The sequence below is a fragment of the Myxocyprinus asiaticus genome, chromosome 48 (assembly GCF_019703515.2).
Source record: "Myxocyprinus asiaticus isolate MX2 ecotype Aquarium Trade chromosome 48, UBuf_Myxa_2, whole genome shotgun sequence".
In the NCBI taxonomy this organism is placed as follows: Eukaryota; Metazoa; Chordata; class Actinopteri; order Cypriniformes; family Catostomidae; genus Myxocyprinus; species Myxocyprinus asiaticus.
Genome location: NC_059391.1, coordinates 18590476 through 18610056, shown reverse-complemented (window position 1 = coordinate 18610056; position 19581 = coordinate 18590476). Strand labels below are relative to the sequence as shown.

The 19581-nt window shown below is 37.2% G+C and overlaps 4 protein-coding genes across 7 annotated transcripts in view; 2 read left to right on the top strand and 2 right to left on the bottom strand.

Annotated features, from left to right (window-relative positions):
* The window catches only part of LOC127437169 (liprin-beta-2-like), an 84862-nt gene extending 79349 nt beyond the window's left edge, over nucleotides 1-5513 (top strand). For 3 of the 4 annotated variants that reach the window (XM_051691913.1, XM_051691911.1, XM_051691910.1), the window contains 3 exons: nucleotides 200-265; nucleotides 4801-4872; nucleotides 5354-5513. In XM_051691913.1, the coding sequence (XP_051547873.1) occupies nucleotides 200-265; nucleotides 4801-4872; nucleotides 5354-5377 (162 nt within the window). In that variant the 3' untranslated portion in view covers nucleotides 5378-5513. Of the gene's footprint in view, nucleotides 1-199; nucleotides 266-3920; nucleotides 3992-4800; nucleotides 4873-5353 lie in introns of those variants that run through there. The other variant, XR_007896542.1, reaches the window with a different exon arrangement.
* On the top strand, nucleotides 5390-6136 carry LOC127437357 (rab15 effector protein-like). Its single transcript, XM_051692183.1, has one exon. The coding sequence runs from the start codon at nucleotides 5390-5392 to the stop codon at nucleotides 6134-6136; it is 747 nt and encodes a 248-aa protein (XP_051548143.1).
* Nucleotides 6137-7044: 908 nt separating this feature from the next.
* On the bottom strand, nucleotides 7045-11460 carry LOC127437176 (NADH-cytochrome b5 reductase 2-like). The gene is made up of 9 exons (XM_051691927.1): nucleotides 11328-11460; nucleotides 10490-10648; nucleotides 10124-10196; nucleotides 9885-9991; nucleotides 9353-9482; nucleotides 8649-8732; nucleotides 8417-8502; nucleotides 7521-7620; nucleotides 7045-7336 (listed from the first exon to the last, which is right to left on the bottom strand). Exons 1-9 carry the CDS (start codon nucleotides 11340-11342, stop codon nucleotides 7164-7166), a joined length of 927 nt encoding a protein of 308 aa, XP_051547887.1. The 5' UTR covers nucleotides 11343-11460; the 3' UTR covers nucleotides 7045-7163.
* Nucleotides 11461-14473: 3013 nt separating this feature from the next.
* Nucleotides 14474-16843, bottom strand: LOC127437356 (cubilin-like). Its single transcript, XM_051692182.1, has 4 exons — nucleotides 16801-16843; nucleotides 16540-16670; nucleotides 15606-15719; nucleotides 14474-14776 (listed from the first exon to the last, which is right to left on the bottom strand). The coding sequence occupies exons 1-4, from the start codon at nucleotides 16841-16843 to the stop codon at nucleotides 14735-14737; spliced, it is 330 nt and encodes a 109-aa protein (XP_051548142.1). The 3' UTR covers nucleotides 14474-14734.
* Nucleotides 16844-19581: the final 2738 nt, after the last annotated feature.

The following is a 19581-nucleotide window of genomic DNA, read 5'->3' as shown; positions in this document are numbered from 1 at the left end:
TACTCAATTCAATTTGATGGAATTTTATTATGAAATTGAAATGCGTAGATCTTAAAAAAAAAAAAAAAAAAAACACATTAATATAATGTGCAATTACAGGCTGTTGTTGTGCTTAAATATGTACATTGTTATACAATGTGTGACCAAAAATTGAAAATAAACTTTTATATAGAGTTGTTTGATGTATTTGGCATTGTAGATGCTGCACGTTAAAGAATCTGGCATGCAGATTGAGGCCTTATCAAAAGGAATTAACAACCTCACGGTAAGTGGATACTGGCAACTTTTTTTAACTCTTGTGTGTATTAACCAGTTATTGCTATAATTGAATATAGAATTTAGTGTCAGCTCAGGGATATGTATTTCCAACTATATTATTTTTTAACAGTTTTCTAATTTTAAAGGAATAGTTCACCCAAAAAGGAAAATTCTGTCATTGGTTACTCACTCTCATGTTGCTCCACTTGTAAAACTTTTAACCTGGTCTTATGAACATCACATGACCGATGCAACATTTTTGCAAAAGGAAATTACATGCCTTATTACACGTTTGGCTGCAGTTTCCCAGTGAAATGTCCAGCGAGGGGCGCCAAAAGCAAGTGAAATGGTGTTGTAATCAGATGGGGTTTTTAAGGTAAATATTAGATGAATTTAATGAGTATAATGTACCTCCCTAACCCCAAATCCCTTCCCCTAATGAGAGGTAGACACAAAACAGACATCCTTAACCAACACCTAAACCTAACCAATAGTGTCAAAAAACAAAATGAGAAACGAAAAGCACATTTTCTGAAGCAACCATGTCATCTTGTGTCACTTCTGTGACACTCTCATCTTATGCGTCAGCTTGCGTGCATGACTGGTCTCGAACTGCGGACTTCCAAAGTCCAACACTCTATCAGGTTAGCTACTGTAGAAGCTAATCACATAGAAATATGTGTGTAAATGTAGGTGAGTCTGTAATACAAGCATTAAAATTAAAGTCAAAATGTAAAAAAAAAAAAAAGTAAAGTAAACGTGTTTCAGTATCATAACAAAGCGGTGTGTGAGTAACAGTGCGAAAAATAAGTGTTTATAAAGTCATAATCAGCCGTTGTAGTTCTGTGTTGTAGCGCCTCTGTTATTAATTTCACCAGGAAACTGCCACAAAACGTAGGATTAGGCACATAAAACTCAGTTTACAAAAATTTAGTTATAGTAACTTTCGTTCTATAAGATGAGGTTGAACACTTTCTTTTGTGGAACACTAAAAAAAAAAATGCAATGAAAGTGAATGGTTACTGACAGGGGTGTATAAAGCACTCAGAAATTATACTTAAATGAAAGTATGGATACTGAGTGGAAATTTTACTCAATTAAAAGTCCAGTTATCTAGCCAAAAGCATACTTGAGTGAAAGTAAAAAGTATTCACAGTAAAAAGTCACTTTTTTTCCCTAGCTAGAATGAAATAAGAGAGGAGATTGTGTGAGAGAGGATGTTGTTAAATTCGATTGGTTTGTTAAGTCATTACTGTCTCCGATAACTGTCCTGTTTCTCCCCCAGTGGCTTTCGCAACCTGGTCATATAATCATGTTTCTACACTACATTTTTGCAAAATAATTTTTATGTGGCCTGTTGTATGTAACATGGCAATTTCCTGGTGGAATAAACTCTAAAAGTGCTACAACAACTCTAGACTAGACTCTAGACTCAACTTTCACTCAAATAACAAGTAAAATGGTAGATTATCAGATTATCATAAACACTTTTCTCTCTGTTCTTCACACAATGCTATATTATGACGTCTAAACACTTTTACTATAGCGCATGACTTATTTTAATGTTTTCCTTGCTTTCCTTGCATAACCAACTACATTTACCAGCTTGTTTAAGTGGGATCAAATTGCACAGTAGCTCAACTGATAGTGTTGCACTTGCAATATAAAGGGTACGAGTCCTGAAGAGCATGCAAGGATATACGTGAGCCGAAAGTGTCACAAAATGACGTGTGTGCTTCAGAAATTGTGTTTCTCGGGGCCTGGGTAGCTCAGCAAGTAAAGACGTTGACTACCACACCTGGCAAGTTCGAATCCAGGGCGTGCTGAGTGACTCCAGTCAGGCTTCCTAAGCAACCAGTTGGCCTGGTTGCTAGGGTGGGTAGAGTTATGTTGGGGTAACCTCCTTGTGGTCGCTATAATGTGGTTCTTGCTCTCAGTGGGGCGCGTGGTGAGTTGTGCGTGGATGCTGTGGAAAATAGCGTGAGCCTCCACACACGCTAGGTAACGCTCAACAAGCCACGTGATAAGATGCGCAGATTGACTGTCTTAGACGCGGAGGCAACTGAGATTTGTCCTCCACCACCCCGGATTGAGGTGAGTCACTACTCCACCACGAAGACTTAGAGTGCATTGGGAATTGGGCATTCCAAATTGGGGAGAAAAAGGGAGAAAATCCCCCCCCCCCCCCCCCCCCCAAAAAAAGGAAATTGTGTTTTTCATGTCACATTTGCTTTTCATGACGCTATCGATTAGGTTTAAGGTTTGGGGTAGGGAGGTTGGTTTTGTTGATTTAAATCTTGTTAGAACATTAACCTCTGTTCGGGAGAACATTTCACTCGCTTTTAGCACCACACAGTGGACATTTCACTTCAGAACTTCCCTGAGACGTGTAATGAACCACATAATTTTATTTTGCAAAAAGGCCACAGTCACGCAATGTCCATTGCATTGGAGAAGGCACAGTCACGAATTGCGATGTCAGAGCACCCAGCCCCTTGAGACATAGAAGGATAAAAAATAAAAATAAGCTTTGAAGAAAGTTAGTAATGTTGGTTTTGTGAATTGTTTTCTAAGGTTTGCTACCAAACCTTGCTGTTGTGCAGATAGATGAATTAAATACAATTTGTAATTAATATTTACTCAGATTCCATTATTATTATCATCATCATTATCATTGCTGGTTTTATAGTTATTATTGTAATTAATAGCTGCATAACAACAACAACAATTCAGCTAATAGGGAGTAGAAATTCATAGATATGATTTAAATATGAAGGCAAGTGTAGAAATAAATGACATGTACACATTTAATAACAAAAGCCTTTTGTTTGGTATATATATTTGCAACATGAATGATAATTTTTGACTTCATAACTGTCCAATCTGTAGAAGAAGGCATTTAGAATAAAGTTTAGGACAAAAACCATCTGTGTTTCTCATTTCGTGCTCATAGGTTTGAATGAATACATCACATTGAGTCGGGAGGTCACATATGGTCTAGTTGCACAAATATTTCAACATTCCCGGAGCTCAAATCAGTTGGAACTCCACTCAGCTGCCGCGTGACACTCCATATGAAATTACTGACCTCTGGTCTGTCATCTGTTGTTTATTGGATGCAGTGAAAAGGTGGCTTCAGTCCAGTAAGACGAAAGAAAATGTTCTTCAAAAATTTAGAGTTCTTTTCAAGGTAAAAATTAAAAAAAAAAATATTGGAAATTTAATTAAGTAAAAGTACAAGTATTCAGTTTAAATTGCACTCGAGTAAAGTACAAATCCCAAAAAATAATATTTAAGTATTTTTACTCAATTACTTGACACCCCTGGTGACTGAGGCTAACATTCTGTCTAACATTTCCTGTTGTGTTCCATGAAAAAAAAAAAAAAAAGTTTGAATGAGGGTGAGCAAATGATGACAAAATGTTCCTTTTTGGGTATACTATCCCTTTAAGATCAGTTTGGAATGTAAAATTTTAATTGAATATTTGAGTGGCAGGCCTTTTGTAGTTTGTCTTGTTGCATAGAGAAGTTAGAGAAAAGCTTTGAAACATCTTGTGGAAACTCGTAGCTGTTGTACATATAAGAAAAGAAAAAGTCACAAGTTTAACTCTTGCGCTGAGCTTCAAGCTAATACGAGCACCCTCACCTCCTCTCACTTACAGTACTTACTGAGCCAAGATGAGCTACTAAGAGGAATGAGATGCAGACAAACTGCCATAGTATGATCGGACTGCACCATATTATCTTTACCTTCCCATCGAGAACATTCTGGAATCACACCTCTCACCTACTTCAGCCTAACCCTCCATACCTGCAGCTTTGAGCTGTCCAGCCTTCAGGACTAAACTGTGTAACACCACAGTATTAACCACACATATTCTCAATTGTGGGTGTGGTGTGCTTCTGCTACAACAGGGTGATGCCAATATTACCTCTTCACCACCCAGCACAAGACACGACAATATATATATATATATATATATATATATATATATATTTTTTTTTTTTTTTTACTAATAATTGTTTTGTTTGTTTTGAGATTATAATGCGCCATTAACGTACCTGTGCTTATTATTTTGTTGAATATGTTAATGATAAAGCCCTTATTTTGTGTCAAATTGTCTTGATGATATTTGACCTACCTACCTCTGCGTATTCATTCTGTATGATGTTGTATTCTTGTAGCCATTGTAACTGGATGCAAGTAAATCCCTTGGTACTTATTTTGTGGCAGTCTTTATTTACCCGACACTTAAATAGTTCTCTTAGGCTTTTTTACTTATATCTATTTCAAATCTGTGTGATATGGTAAAAGCAGTATGTTTGGTCAAGCCAAAATGGTTGTTTGCTTGCTGTATATTCTTTTAATCCAACCCAAAGAGTAAAGGGGGCTTGTTTGGATAGGGGGCTTTTTGCTACGAATGATGAGCCAAAAGAAAATCTCTTTATTGACCAATGTGTCCCACGACCCAAATGGCAAACACTGTCTTTGGGAGGTCCATACGCTATGGTTGAGGCTTAAATTAGCACTTGTCTTAATAGGACTCCAAAGAGGAGAAGAAAGACCTGACCGCAGGTTCACTCTCACCCAACACTAGGGAAAGAATAATACTGGTGAGTTATTCTGTCTGGTAATACTTTACATTTCAGTGTCTGTTAACAATAAATGGTTTTTAAACTATGTTTAGTTACTATTTCAGAATATATAAGTAGTTGACACATCAAGGATTTTTTTTATTAAAACTTTAGGTTAGAATGACATGAATCTTGAAGCAAAAGTGAACATAAAATCCTGTTAATTTAAAAGTTTTTGCCTTTTTTTTTTTCACAGTTATAATCACCTTAACTAGTTCATTTTAAATGGTACTGCAGTGTTACAAATTAATTATGTATGCTACATATATAAAGATTCCTGCATATTAATTATAAAATAATTAAGAAAGTTATTTTTGAGTTGAAGAATACCAACGTCAGTATCTCCATCTTGATTTTGCCGCAATTGACTTAACTGAAAGCAAAATTTGAAGAAACATAAAATAGTGTAAATGTTGTCATATTGAATGTAATCATCGTTATCATGTTACAATCTTTGCAGTGTATAAGGGAAACGACACTTTGACCTGAACCTGGAATGAACCAAACAGATCTTCAGTATGAAGCCAAAACCAGCTTTTTTAGAACCTTATGGTTTAAACCCAACAAAACCACCTCACCAGACCTCATCCCTCTCTTCTGTGACTGCATCCAAGCTGCTTCATCCAGAACAAAGGAATATCTGCTCTTCAGTGACCCAGAGAGCAAGTTCCACCCGAGTTCTTCAGCCCTTAGTGAGATCTTTCTGATGACCTACATCCAACGCAGCAGCCAACTGAATCTCACCAACATTTTCAACTGCACGGCCATGACCCCAGAACAGAAGATACTCCTAGGTGCCAGCTGGGTCTGGGCTGTGCTGGATCAGCCAAGCAAGAACCCCAAAATTCAGATCGCAGTCCAGGTTTTTCATCTACCAGAGAGAACGGAAGGGAACGTTGAGGAACTGTCCTTAGATATCTACAGAGAGATCATGCGAATGGCTGGGATGGAAGTGGTGTTGAGGACCCAAGCCGAGAGGATGGTGGAATTCTGTGCTTCCGTTGGCAGAGACTGTTACGCGCTTTTCATGTTCTTTGGACGCAAAAATGACGAAGGGAACATTTATGGCTTGCTGAGCAATAATCTGCATGCAGCTGTTGGAAAATGTGTACAGATTGATCAAGTTTTTATTGATCACTTCTTCAAAGGAGCCAAATGCTTCGCCACTCCAAGCGGGATGTTGCAAGCAGTAGTTGGCAAGGAGGGTGATGACCCTCTTACCATGCTTGTGAAATTCACCTAACAGCTTAAAGTTGCAGTAGATTCTCTTGCTAGATTTATTACAGATTTATTAGTTTATTCTAATGGGCAGAACCCTTGGTAACACTTTGAATGCAGCACTGAGTATACATGCTGCTGTTTGTACTTGTTCTCCCAGGTATTCTAAAAGGCTGTTCACACAGAACGCGATTTTGCTTCGGTCCACGCTGTTGTTTAATTGCTTTTCTACACTAGACGGACATCTTTGACCATTGCGTTGCACTGTTTTTCAATTGTTTTTCTATGTTAAACATGAGCTAGACATACGTGTTTGACCATTGCTTCGCTGCCGCATCTTGCTGTTTTTCAAATGGTTTTCTTTGCTAAACATGAGCTAGATGGACATCTTGGACTGTTGCCCCACGTCTCGCTGTTTTTTGTTGTTGTTGTTTGTTTGTTTGTTTTTGTTTTTTTGCATCCCGTGCAGGAGTGCTGAATTTTTTAGATGACGTTAGAAACCTGCGTTCTGTTCTATTCATTGTCTTGCGTCGGTTTTTGTTTTTGTGCAAAAACGCGTTTGGTCTGAACGGCCACTTACGGATAATGACTAGTGTCTGATGTTTCTCTGTGTCTCAGTAATACCTAACTGAATAAATGATGTTTTTTGCTGACAAGTCATTGATGTTCTGTGTGTTTTAGTGGACTATTTAAATAGCTTTGCAAATTGCTAAGAAACTAGCTCTGGTTTTTTGAGTAACCTTAACAGGTATGTTCCTTTTAATATGGTTAATGTAACAAAGTGCAGTTGGTTCAAAAGTCTGAGACCACATTAAAAATCTGTTTTTAAAAGAGAACATTTCAACTCAAGGGCTAAACTCAGCCTGGATCGGTTTATCAAAACTGGAAGGTAACTTTTTCTGCTTTAATTCTGAACAAACAGAAAACAAAACATGTATTACAAATGATTTATTATTAAAACTACATCTGGCATTAATTGTGACATTTTGCCTCAAAGATGTAAACCATAGAACATACATGCTTGCCAGATCCACTAATCGGTGACCAAAAACTCAGTATGTAAAATTGTTCTCTGTTTTGTAGCCTAGCTTGTCAAGGTTTGGCAGGCATGCACACTGGATCATGGGGGGTGGGCCACACATCACGATGAGCACATCACTGGCCGGAGGCGGAAGATGGTCTTTTATCATGTCAGCATCAACAAACCCTTTGCTGTATTTCCACCCTGTCACAAGAACACAGAAACAGAAAATCATCAGAACTGTCTCTACTGCAGGGCAGTCAAATGATCATAAAAAAGCACTGAAAATGATATTAAATGAAATCAAAAGACACTGTAAAGCATTATGCTTTAGGGGGGTATATTACTTTACCACACAATATGGAGTGGTAAACAGAGTATTTTGTACCTTCTGAGGGCTTGTCCAGTGTGTACCACAGATTGAGTTTATCAGGGTGATTTTGATGAACTTCTTCCAGCTCTTTCCGTAACAATATGTCCTTCTCAGTCTGTGGGAGTTAAACACAAGGTCTTAGAACACAGTCAAGCAACATTAAAGGAAAGTGCTACAGTTTTCTTTTCACAATGTGTGAATATGCTTTTTGGCAGTACAACAAATACACAGTGTACAGTATCTATGAAACCTCTTAACAATCCCTTTGAAAGTAACATTCAAAGAGAAAGTTTAGCATGATGCCTCAAATGTCTGTAAACATTTTAAAAAACATCACACATTTGTTTAAAGGAATAGTTCACCCAAAAATGACAATTCTGTTATACTTTTCTCATCATCATGTCATTTTGAAACCTATATGACTTTCTTCTGTGTAAGTCCTCCTTGTTCTATTCCATGCAATGAAAGTGGAAAACAAAAACTACAAAAAACATGGCTGTTAACCAAGATTTTCGGTTAATAATTACTTAAATTTCAGTCTTTTCTTCACACAAAGCTATCTTACGGTTTCAGAAGACTTGGAATATAGTGCATGAGTCGTATGTGCTACTTTTACAATGCTTTCATTGTGCTTTTTTGTTCTTTTTGACAGCCTTTGGTCTCCATACACTTGGAGAGAGCAGCTCAGACATTCTGCTTAACTTTATCTTTTGTGTACCACAGAATAAAGACAATCATATGGATTTGGAACGACATGAGGGTGAGTAAATTAGGACAAAATTTTAATTTTTGGGGCGAACTATCTCTTTTATCTCCATGTGCATATTGAGCTTCATTTTACAGTATTAAATAGCTTATTTTTTGTATTCAGTTGATTATATATTCAATATTTCATCATGGATGTGACTGACTTGGTTGGCGAATATAAGGGAGCACTTGGTGTTGTCAGTTGGATCTGCTGTTATGCTCCTAATCAACTGCAGCATTGGGGTTATGCCTGCAAAGCATGAACATTTCATCATTAATTGATATTTTGATGAACTGCATTGGTCATTAGCTTAATGCACAAATGCTTAGAAACATACAGCAAAAAAAAAAAAAAAAAAAAGTCTTAGAATCGTGCCATAATGCATCCATCATTACCTGTTCCACCAGCAATCATGCCAACGTGTCGAAACTTCCGCACTTTGGGTTCCGATTTCTTATCAGGTCGGATAGCAAATTTTCCTGCAAATATCAGTAAGAAAATCTATTATCTTACTATCTCTTCTAAATAATTGTACAAATAGACAATATTTTACAGTATAACGCATTGTGTATACTTGTCACGCATTTGTCATAAAAGGATAGTTCACCCAAAAATGGACATTTTGTCATCATTTACCCTCCCTCATGTTGTTCTAAACCCAAATGGCTTTCTTTCTTCTGTAGAACACAAAAAGAGATGAGAACTGACAGCAGCAGTCACCATTCACTTCCATTGTAGGGGGAAAAAAGATGCAATGAAAGTGAATGGTGACTGAGGCTGTCATTCTGCCTAACATCTCCTTTTATGTTCCACAGAAGAGAGAAAGCCACAAAGGTTTGGAACAACATGAAGGTGAGTAAATGATGACAGAATATTCATATTTGGGTGAACTGTCTCTTTAAGGAGAGCCAGCAATCTCTAAATAATAAGACATTGCCCTCTAGTGGTTAAGTGCAATTCAGCATCTAAGACACTTTCTAGAGACTTGGAAATTGCTTATAATATGTGAATATGTATACAATAAAAACAATGCTTCATAATTAATACTAACTGAATTTTCTAAATAACCATTTGCAAACCATTTATAGTTTTTGCTTACCATTTCCTTTGTATACCAGTAACCCATTTGGCCCCCTGAAGTCAATAGTGTCTCCAATCTTCATATCATTCAAATATTGAGACATCTTGCCCCCATCCGGATAGTTTGGGTGGGTGTTTTTAAAGTACACCTGATGTGAGATATTGAAGAAAATTATTTGTTGCATATGGAGCAGATCCAATTTTGGCTAATTCAGGTCAATCAACATGCTGGTTATTACGACTAGGTTTGACTACTGGATATTATTGTATAATCTGTCCACACCACAATATAAATAAAGGAAGAGTTCACCCAAAATGACAATTCTGTCATCATTTGCTCAACCTGAATGACTAAGAAAGTCTTCTGTGAAAAACAAAAGTTTGGCATCTTTTTCCATGCAATAAAAGTGAATGGTAACTAAGGCTAACTTTCATCATAAATACTCCTTTTGTGTTCCACCAACAAAAATTATAGGGGTTTGGAGTGACATTTGGTTGAACTATCCCTTGAAGAGTCATTAGCAACTACAAAATGGTGTATTGTGTATTACCTTTACAACTAGATCAACGTATCCCTGGTCTTCATCGCTTGACACAGGTGTGTATGCTCGGATAACCAGGCTCCCATTCACCTTTGCAGACAGGTAAACATGCTGACCTATGACAACGAATACAGGAGCCATAACATGTTACAACTTCTTATTGTGATATTATTGCTTTAGATACAAGAGTGTCAAATATCAAGGTCAGGTGACTCCTGATGTCATAAAACAGTGATACAATGTCATACCGATAGGAAGACCAAGTACATGAGAAGAGGACGGTAAAACAAAGCGGAATTTTTTGGTGTCGTGAGTAATTTCCTGTTGCAAAACAAATAGAAAGGAGATTTGATGCAATATTATTGCTGCTTTCTAGGAGAATACATATTAATATAATTTCAACTGTAGAAGTCACAAGAATAACTATTAACTTTACAAAAAAAAAGTACATCCATAAACACACATACTGTACATACTACATAATACATTTTACTTTACCAAATCTTCCCCATGCTTGTCAATGATATTGCAAGTGTTATTAAAATGTAAATGCAGACAATGTATATGATGCAGAATCATGAAAGCTGCAGTTTGATGCTATTGCTAAGACTGACCTCTTTGTCTGTTAGTCGCAATGGATATTTCACATTGGGATCCTGCAAGGTTTTTGGAAACTTGTTTTGCTTTTGTCCTCCCTCAGAGCCTCCTGGCTTCAGGATGAGGAACAGTACGGTGATCACTACTATAGATATTCCAATTAATACAGGTGCTGTCTGCAACACACAACACACACATACGTATGTTATATTACACACATGTTTTCTTAGTTCCATAAATTATCTCATATAGCTACATTTTACAGTATTACTACTACTACATATGTGACCCCAAAATGTATTTGGACATCTAAGCCACACTTAAAATATATGAACACCATTGCATTAGATAACATAATATATAACCAAGTGTCATTTTTTTATTTGTATTTTTTTTTTTAATGAAATATAGCACAAGCATTTCATAAATGGCATACTTTTCAAAATTAGGAGAAAATGTATTTGGACACTTTCTGGTTGTAATACTTAGTGGAACATGCACAAAGTTAGTTCATGTGTAAGTGTGCAAATACTTCTTGGGGCCACTCTACACACTTGCACAAACTTGACAGAAGCAACTTTCACTGTAAATGCAGCATATTGAAAAGTGCACAAGAGCAATAAACTGCTTTTGACATATTGAGCTACATTCAGCATTGAGTTGATAATATGCATATGCCTGTAAACACCTCTCACCTTCTTTCCCCTGCTGTGTCATTCAAACCAGAATAAAATGAAGAGACAAGTGTGAAATTGACAGGGAGGAAAGGGAAAGTGCTAATTGTTTTTTGCAAAGCACTGTGAAGAAAACAGGGAAGTTGTGAATGTCAATGCATAAGGAAAAATAAATACTCACTAGAACTTGATCCATGCTGTAATCTTTTCCTCAATGTACTTTATCAGTTAATATTGTCAGGGTTCACTGTGTGTGAGGTAGAAGTTTTTCATACTCAGTTCATCTCATTTCTACATACCAACCTTTGCACCAAGGCCAGGGGGTGTGTCCATAGAGTAGGTGGAGTTAATACAATTCAGCAACTGGAGTGGGCCCCTCATGGGTCCCAGCCAATAGGAATAAATGATTCATATGCACAGGCTTTGAAAGAGGATTGTGTCTGGCTCTTGATGTGTGTCTGTGAATGGTGTGGGATCACCTCACTGCCTGATCACACACTCTGAGGGTTGGGTCAAGGAATCCCTCAAAACAAGCCACAAGGTCAAACTGAACAGCACTTATTTAAGCACGGTTGTAGTGAAAGAACGTTTTAAATGTCGAAAGTTTGTAAAAAGGTTTGAAATAAGTTCAGAAGAAAAGTTGAAAGAAAGAAAAAGTTTAAAAGCAACAAAGTTGGAAAGAAAGAGCGAAACTGAACAGCAATTATTTATCAAAAAAGAAAAGTTTCAGTTTTCTGTGAAAAAAGTTTCAGAAACTTTACAGTTTCAAAATATTTTTATTGGAGTCTGTGTTTTTGTCAAGGTTTCGAAAGAAAGAAAATTCAAAAGAAAGATTGAAAGATTGAAAGTTTGAAGGAAAGAAAGTTTGAAAGAAAGAAAAAGATTGAAAGAAAGTCTGTGAAATGGTCAGAAGGTTGAAACCAGAAATAATATTCCAAAAAACATTATGCCTGCTCTCTTTCTAGCTTTCTCCTGGTCACCACTGACAAAGTAATGTAAATACTATACACACACATAAATGAGATGTATGTGACTACGCAGCATTTTATAAAATTCTCAGTGCAAACAAACAAGTGTAAGATTTTATATTCAACAACATAGCGGTGAATGATTGGTGGAAAAAAATTAAAATTTTGTGTGAACTATCCATGGGTGTTATTTGAGTGATATAGGGGTGTGCACAAATTTTTTTAAGAGCCATTTCTAAACTTACCCACTAGAGGGCAGAATTTCTTCAATTACATTCCCTACTGTTAAAAAAAGTTGTTCTTTTCCCATTGTACAAAGGTGCCACGGTTTGTGCCTGGCAGGCAGCAGACGCCCTAACCCCACCCCCACCCTAATCCTAACCAAATGGAGCCTGTAAAGCAGAGTAGCCTGTCAGAAACAACGGGCACCTTTCTCCCATCGCGGTGTTCTTTTGAGCAGTTTAGGGCTCCTCACCATGCATGATATCTCTCTGTCCATCTCAGTCAGTCCAGCACATTACATAACAGATATCAATCCATGTCCATTGCATTGTTCACACACCGTTCTTTCCAGCACAGATATTCTTAGACTTGAAAGCTCAAGTCCATGGCACGTTCTTGAGAGAAGCAGCAATGTCTGATTTGTGAACCAGACTTGCTGAGTCTGATTTTTTTAATAAAACAGTTAATCTGGTTCACAAAACAGTCTGAACAAATCATTCACAAATCAGACACTAGGAGAGTTAGGGCAGATGTAAACATTTTCAGTGAATAATGATTAAACTGAATCTGTTTCTCACCCAAAGTTGTCAAATGGATTCAGAAGACTTGCAATATAGCACATGAGTCATATTAACCACTTTTATTGTACTTTTATGCTGCTTTTTCATCCTTTTTGCAACTTGAAAGCTCAAGTCCCCACTCATTGCAACTGCATGAAAACACTGACCAGGAGTCTTTAAAAATTCACTGAAGAAAGAAAGTCCTACAGTTTTGCAATAATATGAGTTTGAGTAAATGTACACTTTTTGGATGGACTATTCTTTTAAGACACAAGAGAAATTATATTATCTGCTAAACATGATTTAAGTAAAGATGTTGTTGGATCAACATTCCCATCAAGCAATTATTGAATTTGCTTATCTGATTTTAGTGATAGTTGTAAATTTAGGGCAAGAGCTATGATCCACTGATACTGTAGGAATATTGTTCCAGGACCAACAAAAAATGTTGACCCAGGAGCATGTCCTGTTTGTGTAAATCAGGTTGTGTAAAAAAAAAAAAAATAAATAAAATAATGCTTTGAGCCTCCTGTCTTGATGCTTAAAAATCTCTCTTTCCTGCAAAGAAATTGACACTCTTCAAAAAAAAAATAGTTTTTACCAACTTACTGTGCTGTTTCTTATGTACTTTGCCCCTAGTGTCAACAAACAGAGTTGCAGAAATAAGGATTGTCTTTAAACAGTTTTCCCAAACACTCCCCCCTCTTCCATTAGTCGGAAAAAATGGTGTCGCCCCAAACTCAAGCCATAAGTTGAGCCAATGTTGTCGCGTCAGGCTGGTCGGGATGTTTAAACAAACAGAGCATGTTTTGATGGCACCACAAAGCCACAGATGGCTTACTTTTAGTTGTCTGATGGAATATGAGGAAGTATTTTAACATCAAAAACGTAGACACATGCCATCTTTAAATTGTTCAACGTGAATTAATTTACATGGCACGGGGAACAGTCTTAACTGCAAATTGCATGTTGGTTACTCACAGGTCATAGACACAGTGTGCAGCAGTAAGAATCCATGTTGATTGGATGATTGCCTCACTGCAATGTTGACCGGCGTCACCCAGGTCAATGCTCACGTGACGCAGAAGAAATAGAAATAAACCTTGTGTAAATTGTCAGCTTTACGCTAAGCTAAAATGCTATTTCTAGCCATTTTACATGCACGTTCCCAGACACGATCATATTTTTTTATCAAGAAAATTCACGTTGGATCATAATTTCTTTTTTTCTAGTAAGACCTTTGATATTAGGGCAAAAATCGTATTCTTGATAATAACGTTTGTATTGTTTTCCTGTAAAAATATCTCAAAATCCTTAAAACAAGATCAGTTAGATTTATCTTGTTTTAGAAACAACACTGCATAAGATATTTAGGTTTTTCAGAGAATGTATTTTTAACATGTGTATTTTGTTTTACTGTACTGGCAGAGTTTTTATAGTCAAAACAAGTGAAAACAATCCACCAGTGCTGAAGAAGTAATCCAAAGTATTTAGAATACGTTACTGACCTTGAGTAATCTAACGAAATAAGTTACAAATTACATTTTACAGCATGTATTCTGTAATCTGTAGTGGAATACATTTCAAAAGTAACCCTCCCAAACCTGTGTACAGAGATACATGCATTGTTATTTGTGAACTCAATATGTGTATGCTAGCTCATTTTACAAATTTTTGATTCTGTTTGAATTCCATACATAGTTCTAGGGCCTTTGAGACAAGAAACCTGCCTCAAAACACTGTAGTGGAGAACAGGCCAAGACAACAAAAAGACAAAGGCAAGTGTGTGCAGGACAAACCAGCCTGTAAATGTGTTGAGACAACATTGCTGTCATCATCTAATTCCTCCCCCTGATCTTCATATGCCGTCTCTCTGAGATCTATGAGGAAATGTAACATTAAACATCATATCATTTATGATGCAATTTCACACAGTAAAAGTCTGTGGTGTTAATGAAAGACTTCGAGAATATTTCAAGAATACTTTATTTTTTTGTTTTTTGTAAAAATATTTAAAAAAAATAATACTGGTGTGTGTGATATATATATATATATATATGTGTGTGTGTGTGTGTGTGTGTGTGTGACAACTTGCCCCAAACTGACAATTAGGAAAATTGTCTTTGTCCAAAGAACACAGTTTAAACTTTTGGTTAAAATGCACCTTCATAATATAGTTTGAGACTATTGCGTGAATGTTTGCCAGTGTGGTTTTATCGTGTTCACTTGTTTACCCAACAGCTTCTACCAAAAAAAATAATAAAAAATGATGGTGTTGGAATATTAGTTTGGAGGATAGAATTAGGAACTAGGTGAACTAGATATTTAAAACCAACATGACTAGTGAAAAAACAACAACAACAAAACAACTGCTAGAGAAAAAGACACATTTGAGACTTTTGACTGAAAACATTACAGTTACAGAGATATCGCCCTTGTGACAACTTCCCCATGTTACACCTATATATTTACAATTCTATTCTATTCTATTCTATTCTAGCATAGCATTTTACCTAGTAAAATGTATACAGGAATGCATGTATAGACTGCAAAATGCAACATGATTTGACAACTTTATTGTTGACCTTTGGGAACAGTGCAAATAATGAGTAAGAGAGTGTGTTTACATTGTGGCATAGTACTATTTGTATATGTGGGGCAGGTTAACACCTGCAGTCTGTATTTCTTTGCACATGTTGAAATTCTCACCTTTTTCGCTGATGAAAGACACCGAGGCATTAAATAGCAGTGCACACAGTGCTGTCTGTGGTGAACTGCAGAATCATTACACAACCATAGCTGAGAACAGCTGGAGGGGGGCTCCTGATGCATACAACCACAAAAAACACACAAAATCGACTTAAGAACTACATTTCCCACAATGCATCACATCATGCAATATTGTCAAGTTGTGTAACTAATATTAGCCAGACTGTAACACATTCTAACACACTAAAATGTAACAATGCAATTTTACATTCTCAGTGACTCAAACACACGTTTGTACTACCTTGAGAACTACATTTCCCATAATGCTGCACTGCAATTTCATCAAGGTGTGGAACAAATACTAGTCTGACTGTAACACACTCTAACACGCCAAACTGTAAAAATGCAATATTTATATTCTCAGAGACTCAAACACGTTTGTACCTACCTATTTCATCCTCCCCATCAATATATAATAAACTGTGAGTGAATCATATTTGCAGTTCTCTAATTCCTCAAGCTCAAAGTCATCAAATTCAAGCTTTAAGATACAAAGTAAGGTCATACTATTGTTATTACTTTTAGCAAATGGTGTTATATGATTGATACTATACTGTACTGTACATTCAATTATGGCTACTTGAGAAGGTTTATGGTAAGATACAATGCAAAATTATTTTTGGAACTATAAAGTAACAACCAGTGTTACATGGCGTAACATTAGAATGACTGTGTGTTGACGTCATGACGTCACTTTTTGGAGTCTAATTGAGTATCACGTTCTCTCTAGCAGTGAAACCGATCACATCAGAGCCTCTAATCTCACTGCATGCATGCATTCATGACCGGACAGACGGGTCACAACAGGACAGACAAGAGATGCCAGTCATGGACTGCGCCATAACGGAGTACAGACTGCTAGACAGGTTTTTACCTTGACTAGGTGGCCCTCTGGGGCATAGATGACCCAGCCGCATAGGGTGTTGTTGCTGTAGGGTTGTGGGTAGGTGGGGCTTTGCACACCCCCTTGGGGCTGTAACAGCACTATTGTTCCACATTCAGTTCCTGCACAAACACGAAAGGAGAAACTGACGGAATGGAGCCCGGTGGGCGACATTGCAGCATGGTGTCGCATTTCTGTGTGGCAAGGGTCAGACTGAGGGGAGCAGGGTGGTGATTTGAACCTGGCTCGTACCTTTTCCGAACTTGCTGCTGGTAGAGGGCCCCCTGCCAGACATGTAACTATGGACACAGTCCCTTTGAGATAAGCTCTCTGAGAGCCCTGTCTGTGTGGTTGCAGTGTGAATACAGAATTCTACTGGGGGAAAATTACTTCTCTTTACCAATCAAGCGATTTAGGGAATTGAACATACCATGCCGACTAGGTGACAGATCAAACAAGATCAGATCAAACAGATCAAACAAGCAACAGTTGGGCACAACCTGAGAGAGCACAATTAGGGTAAAAAAAAAATTCAAATAATGAAATTAAATGGATACACAAACGTGTAAATGAGGTAATGCTGGTAAACAACAGCATGCCTCCTTAGGTGAAATGACTTTTTCAGAGTCTGATGGGTACAACAAACCAAGAGCAGGAGGAACTAGACTGACAAATTCAACTCACCAAAACTATAGTCCTCCCCAACACCGCTGAACTGCATGGTGAATCCAGTTCCTGTACTGCTTACATCGGACACAATCTGAACTGTGACACTGTGGGAACCATTAATAAGAATCAGAGACAGATGTTGACTGCTACAGAATCTCCCTAGTGAATGAGGTCCGAAGTTAGAACACACTCAGATGAAACATAAGCATTACTATACAGTAAGTTTTAACAGGTAATATAATCTTGCATTCAGACTGTTCTGAGACACTTTGCAAAATAGCTAAAGTTAAAGGGATAGTAACACCCAAAAATGAAAGCCCCCATAGTGAGTGAATGACAGAACATTCATTTAAATGGGTCATGACATGCCTTTTATTATTATTTGATTATGTTCCTTGACATTCACATATAATATTAGTAAAGTTTGTTTTGCACAAAAACTATTTGTCACATATTTGTAAAACATGATAATTTTCCACCCTCATTCTGTCCCTCTGTCAGAAACTGCTTCTCCTTTAAGACTTGACAGTGAACGGCCGCTGTTATGCTTGGGTCTCTGCTCTTGACTGACCCGCTCTCTTCTTGTCATCTCACTGCTCACCGCTACTGGGCGGGGCAACAGAAGTGACAAGGTAAAGCAGGCGATGATGTGTTGTTGTGGAGGCGGTCAGATGCAAATGTCTATTACAGTGTGACATCACAATGTGGAGGAAGTAGAGAATGAGTCGTTTTGGCAGCTCGGTTTCAGCAAATGCTCTTTTTGCAGTAAGGAGGAGTTTCTGAGTACAATGACCCCTTATATGTCAAAAGATTAAGAAAAATTGGATTCCTCGTGTTATGACCCCTTTAATACAACAGCAAAACAACTTGTTATTACAAACTCAGGCTCAGATATTTACAGTATTAGTACCGCAAGTGTTTTGTGTGCATGACACACAATAAAACCAACAATTATTGAGATTCCATGTCAGAAGGAAAGAATGTACATATTTTGAATTCTCCTCATTGTCTTACTGTTTCTCCTTCTCACCTATTCATTTTTCTTCATCCACATAAACAGTCAGATAGTCACTTTGACACAATGCATCATTTTCCAGATCAAACTTCAGGAACTCCAGTAGAATACTCTGACAAGCAGCAACTTGAATGGACCACCAACATATTCTGCCAAATTAAAAGCAAAAAACAAATAAACATAAACTGCAATCAAGTAATGAGAAAGTTTCTGTGAAAAGATTTTGCCTTTGGTCAGCAAATAATTAAGATAATTCACATGTGACTCGTTATTGTAGCTCTTGTCTGGATGAGCTGGATTTCTGATCATGCCTTCCTATTGTTCACTTCCAGGTACAACTCCATCAGCTACACTGCACAGGGACTTGTCCACACCTACATTTAGTATAGTAAGTAAGAAGTCATGTAGCAGAGTCAGATACTTTTATCCAAAGCAACTTGCAATAAACGTACAGTATTAAAGGCCGTCAGAGACTGGTTCGCCCAAGATGGAGCGTTTGTATTAAAATGAATGAGAGAAATAGGAACACCTAGTTGACCGTTACACTCTCTCCTATGGTAAAGCCGCAGAGGTTGGTATCTCAGTATAAAAGAATCTCTTAAATAGCTGCCTGGGATTGTTCCTTGAAAGGGACTTTAAGACCGCTCTAACTGAACATGTTCTCCGCAATGAATGAAACAGACCGTATGTGTTTCGAGACAGGTTTTTTTTTTACTTTTACTTTTTTTAGGTCTTTTAAACTTGACAGTGACACTTTGTAAAAATGTGGCACTCCTGCGTGAGATGCTGAAAAACTGCAAAATGTGGAGTAAGGGTCAACTATGTCCATCTATTAGATGTTTACATGAACCTGAACATGAAATGACCCTAACACTCGTCACCACGGTAAAAATAGTTTGCAGTTTGAAATTCAGATTTCTTTGTGTTGGTGTAGATGTGTAAATAATATTGCATGTTATTCTTAATTATCATCCACCACATGTTATTTTAATTGTGATTCTTTATTTTATAATGCATAGCTCCAAAAGTTGAACATCAAGAAGTGTAAAATCTTGCTCAACTGGACCAGTCTGATTTGTGAATTTTTCACAGCAAAGTTTTTGTCTGTCAACCCCTTACACACACAAATGCCCTGAAGCAGCTTTTAGTTCAGTGCATAAGGGATCACCAATTGCAGAATATGATCCTACAACCTTTAAGATAGCAGCCCAAATTTGAAACCACCACATCACATGACCCATAGAAGTGTAAAAGCAAAACCAAACCTACCTTTTCTAAGATTGAACTTGATCCATAACAAGAACATTAAGACATCAGTGAAGACTCCAGGTGAGCCTCTTCTAGATGGA

Bases quoted from the DNA above. Each gene is read 5' to 3' on its own strand.
- LOC127437176 (XM_051691927.1), bottom strand. The intron at 8,733-9,352 runs GTAAGCAAAAAC...TGATATTTGCAG, and splicing joins ACTGGTATACAAAGGAAATG to GAAAATTTGCTATCCGACCT. The intron at 8,503-8,648 runs GTAATGATGGAT...CATGCTTTGCAG, and splicing joins CATGATTGCTGGTGGAACAG to GCATAACCCCAATGCTGCAG.
- LOC127437357 (XM_051692183.1), top strand. From the start codon at position 5,390: ATGAACCAAACAGATCTTCAGTATGAAGCCAAAACCAGCTTTTTTAGA.
- LOC127437356 (XM_051692182.1), bottom strand. From the start codon at position 16,843: ATGTCTGGCAGGGGGCCCTCTACCAGCAGCAAGTTCGGAAAAG. The intron at 16,671-16,800 runs GTACGAGCCAGG...GTGTTTGTGCAG, and splicing joins CAGCAGCAAGTTCGGAAAAG to GAACTGAATGTGGAACAATA. The intron at 15,720-16,539 runs GTAAAAACCTGT...TGTATGCATCAG, and splicing joins CAGAGGGCCACCTAGTCAAG to GAGCCCCCCTCCAGCTGTTC.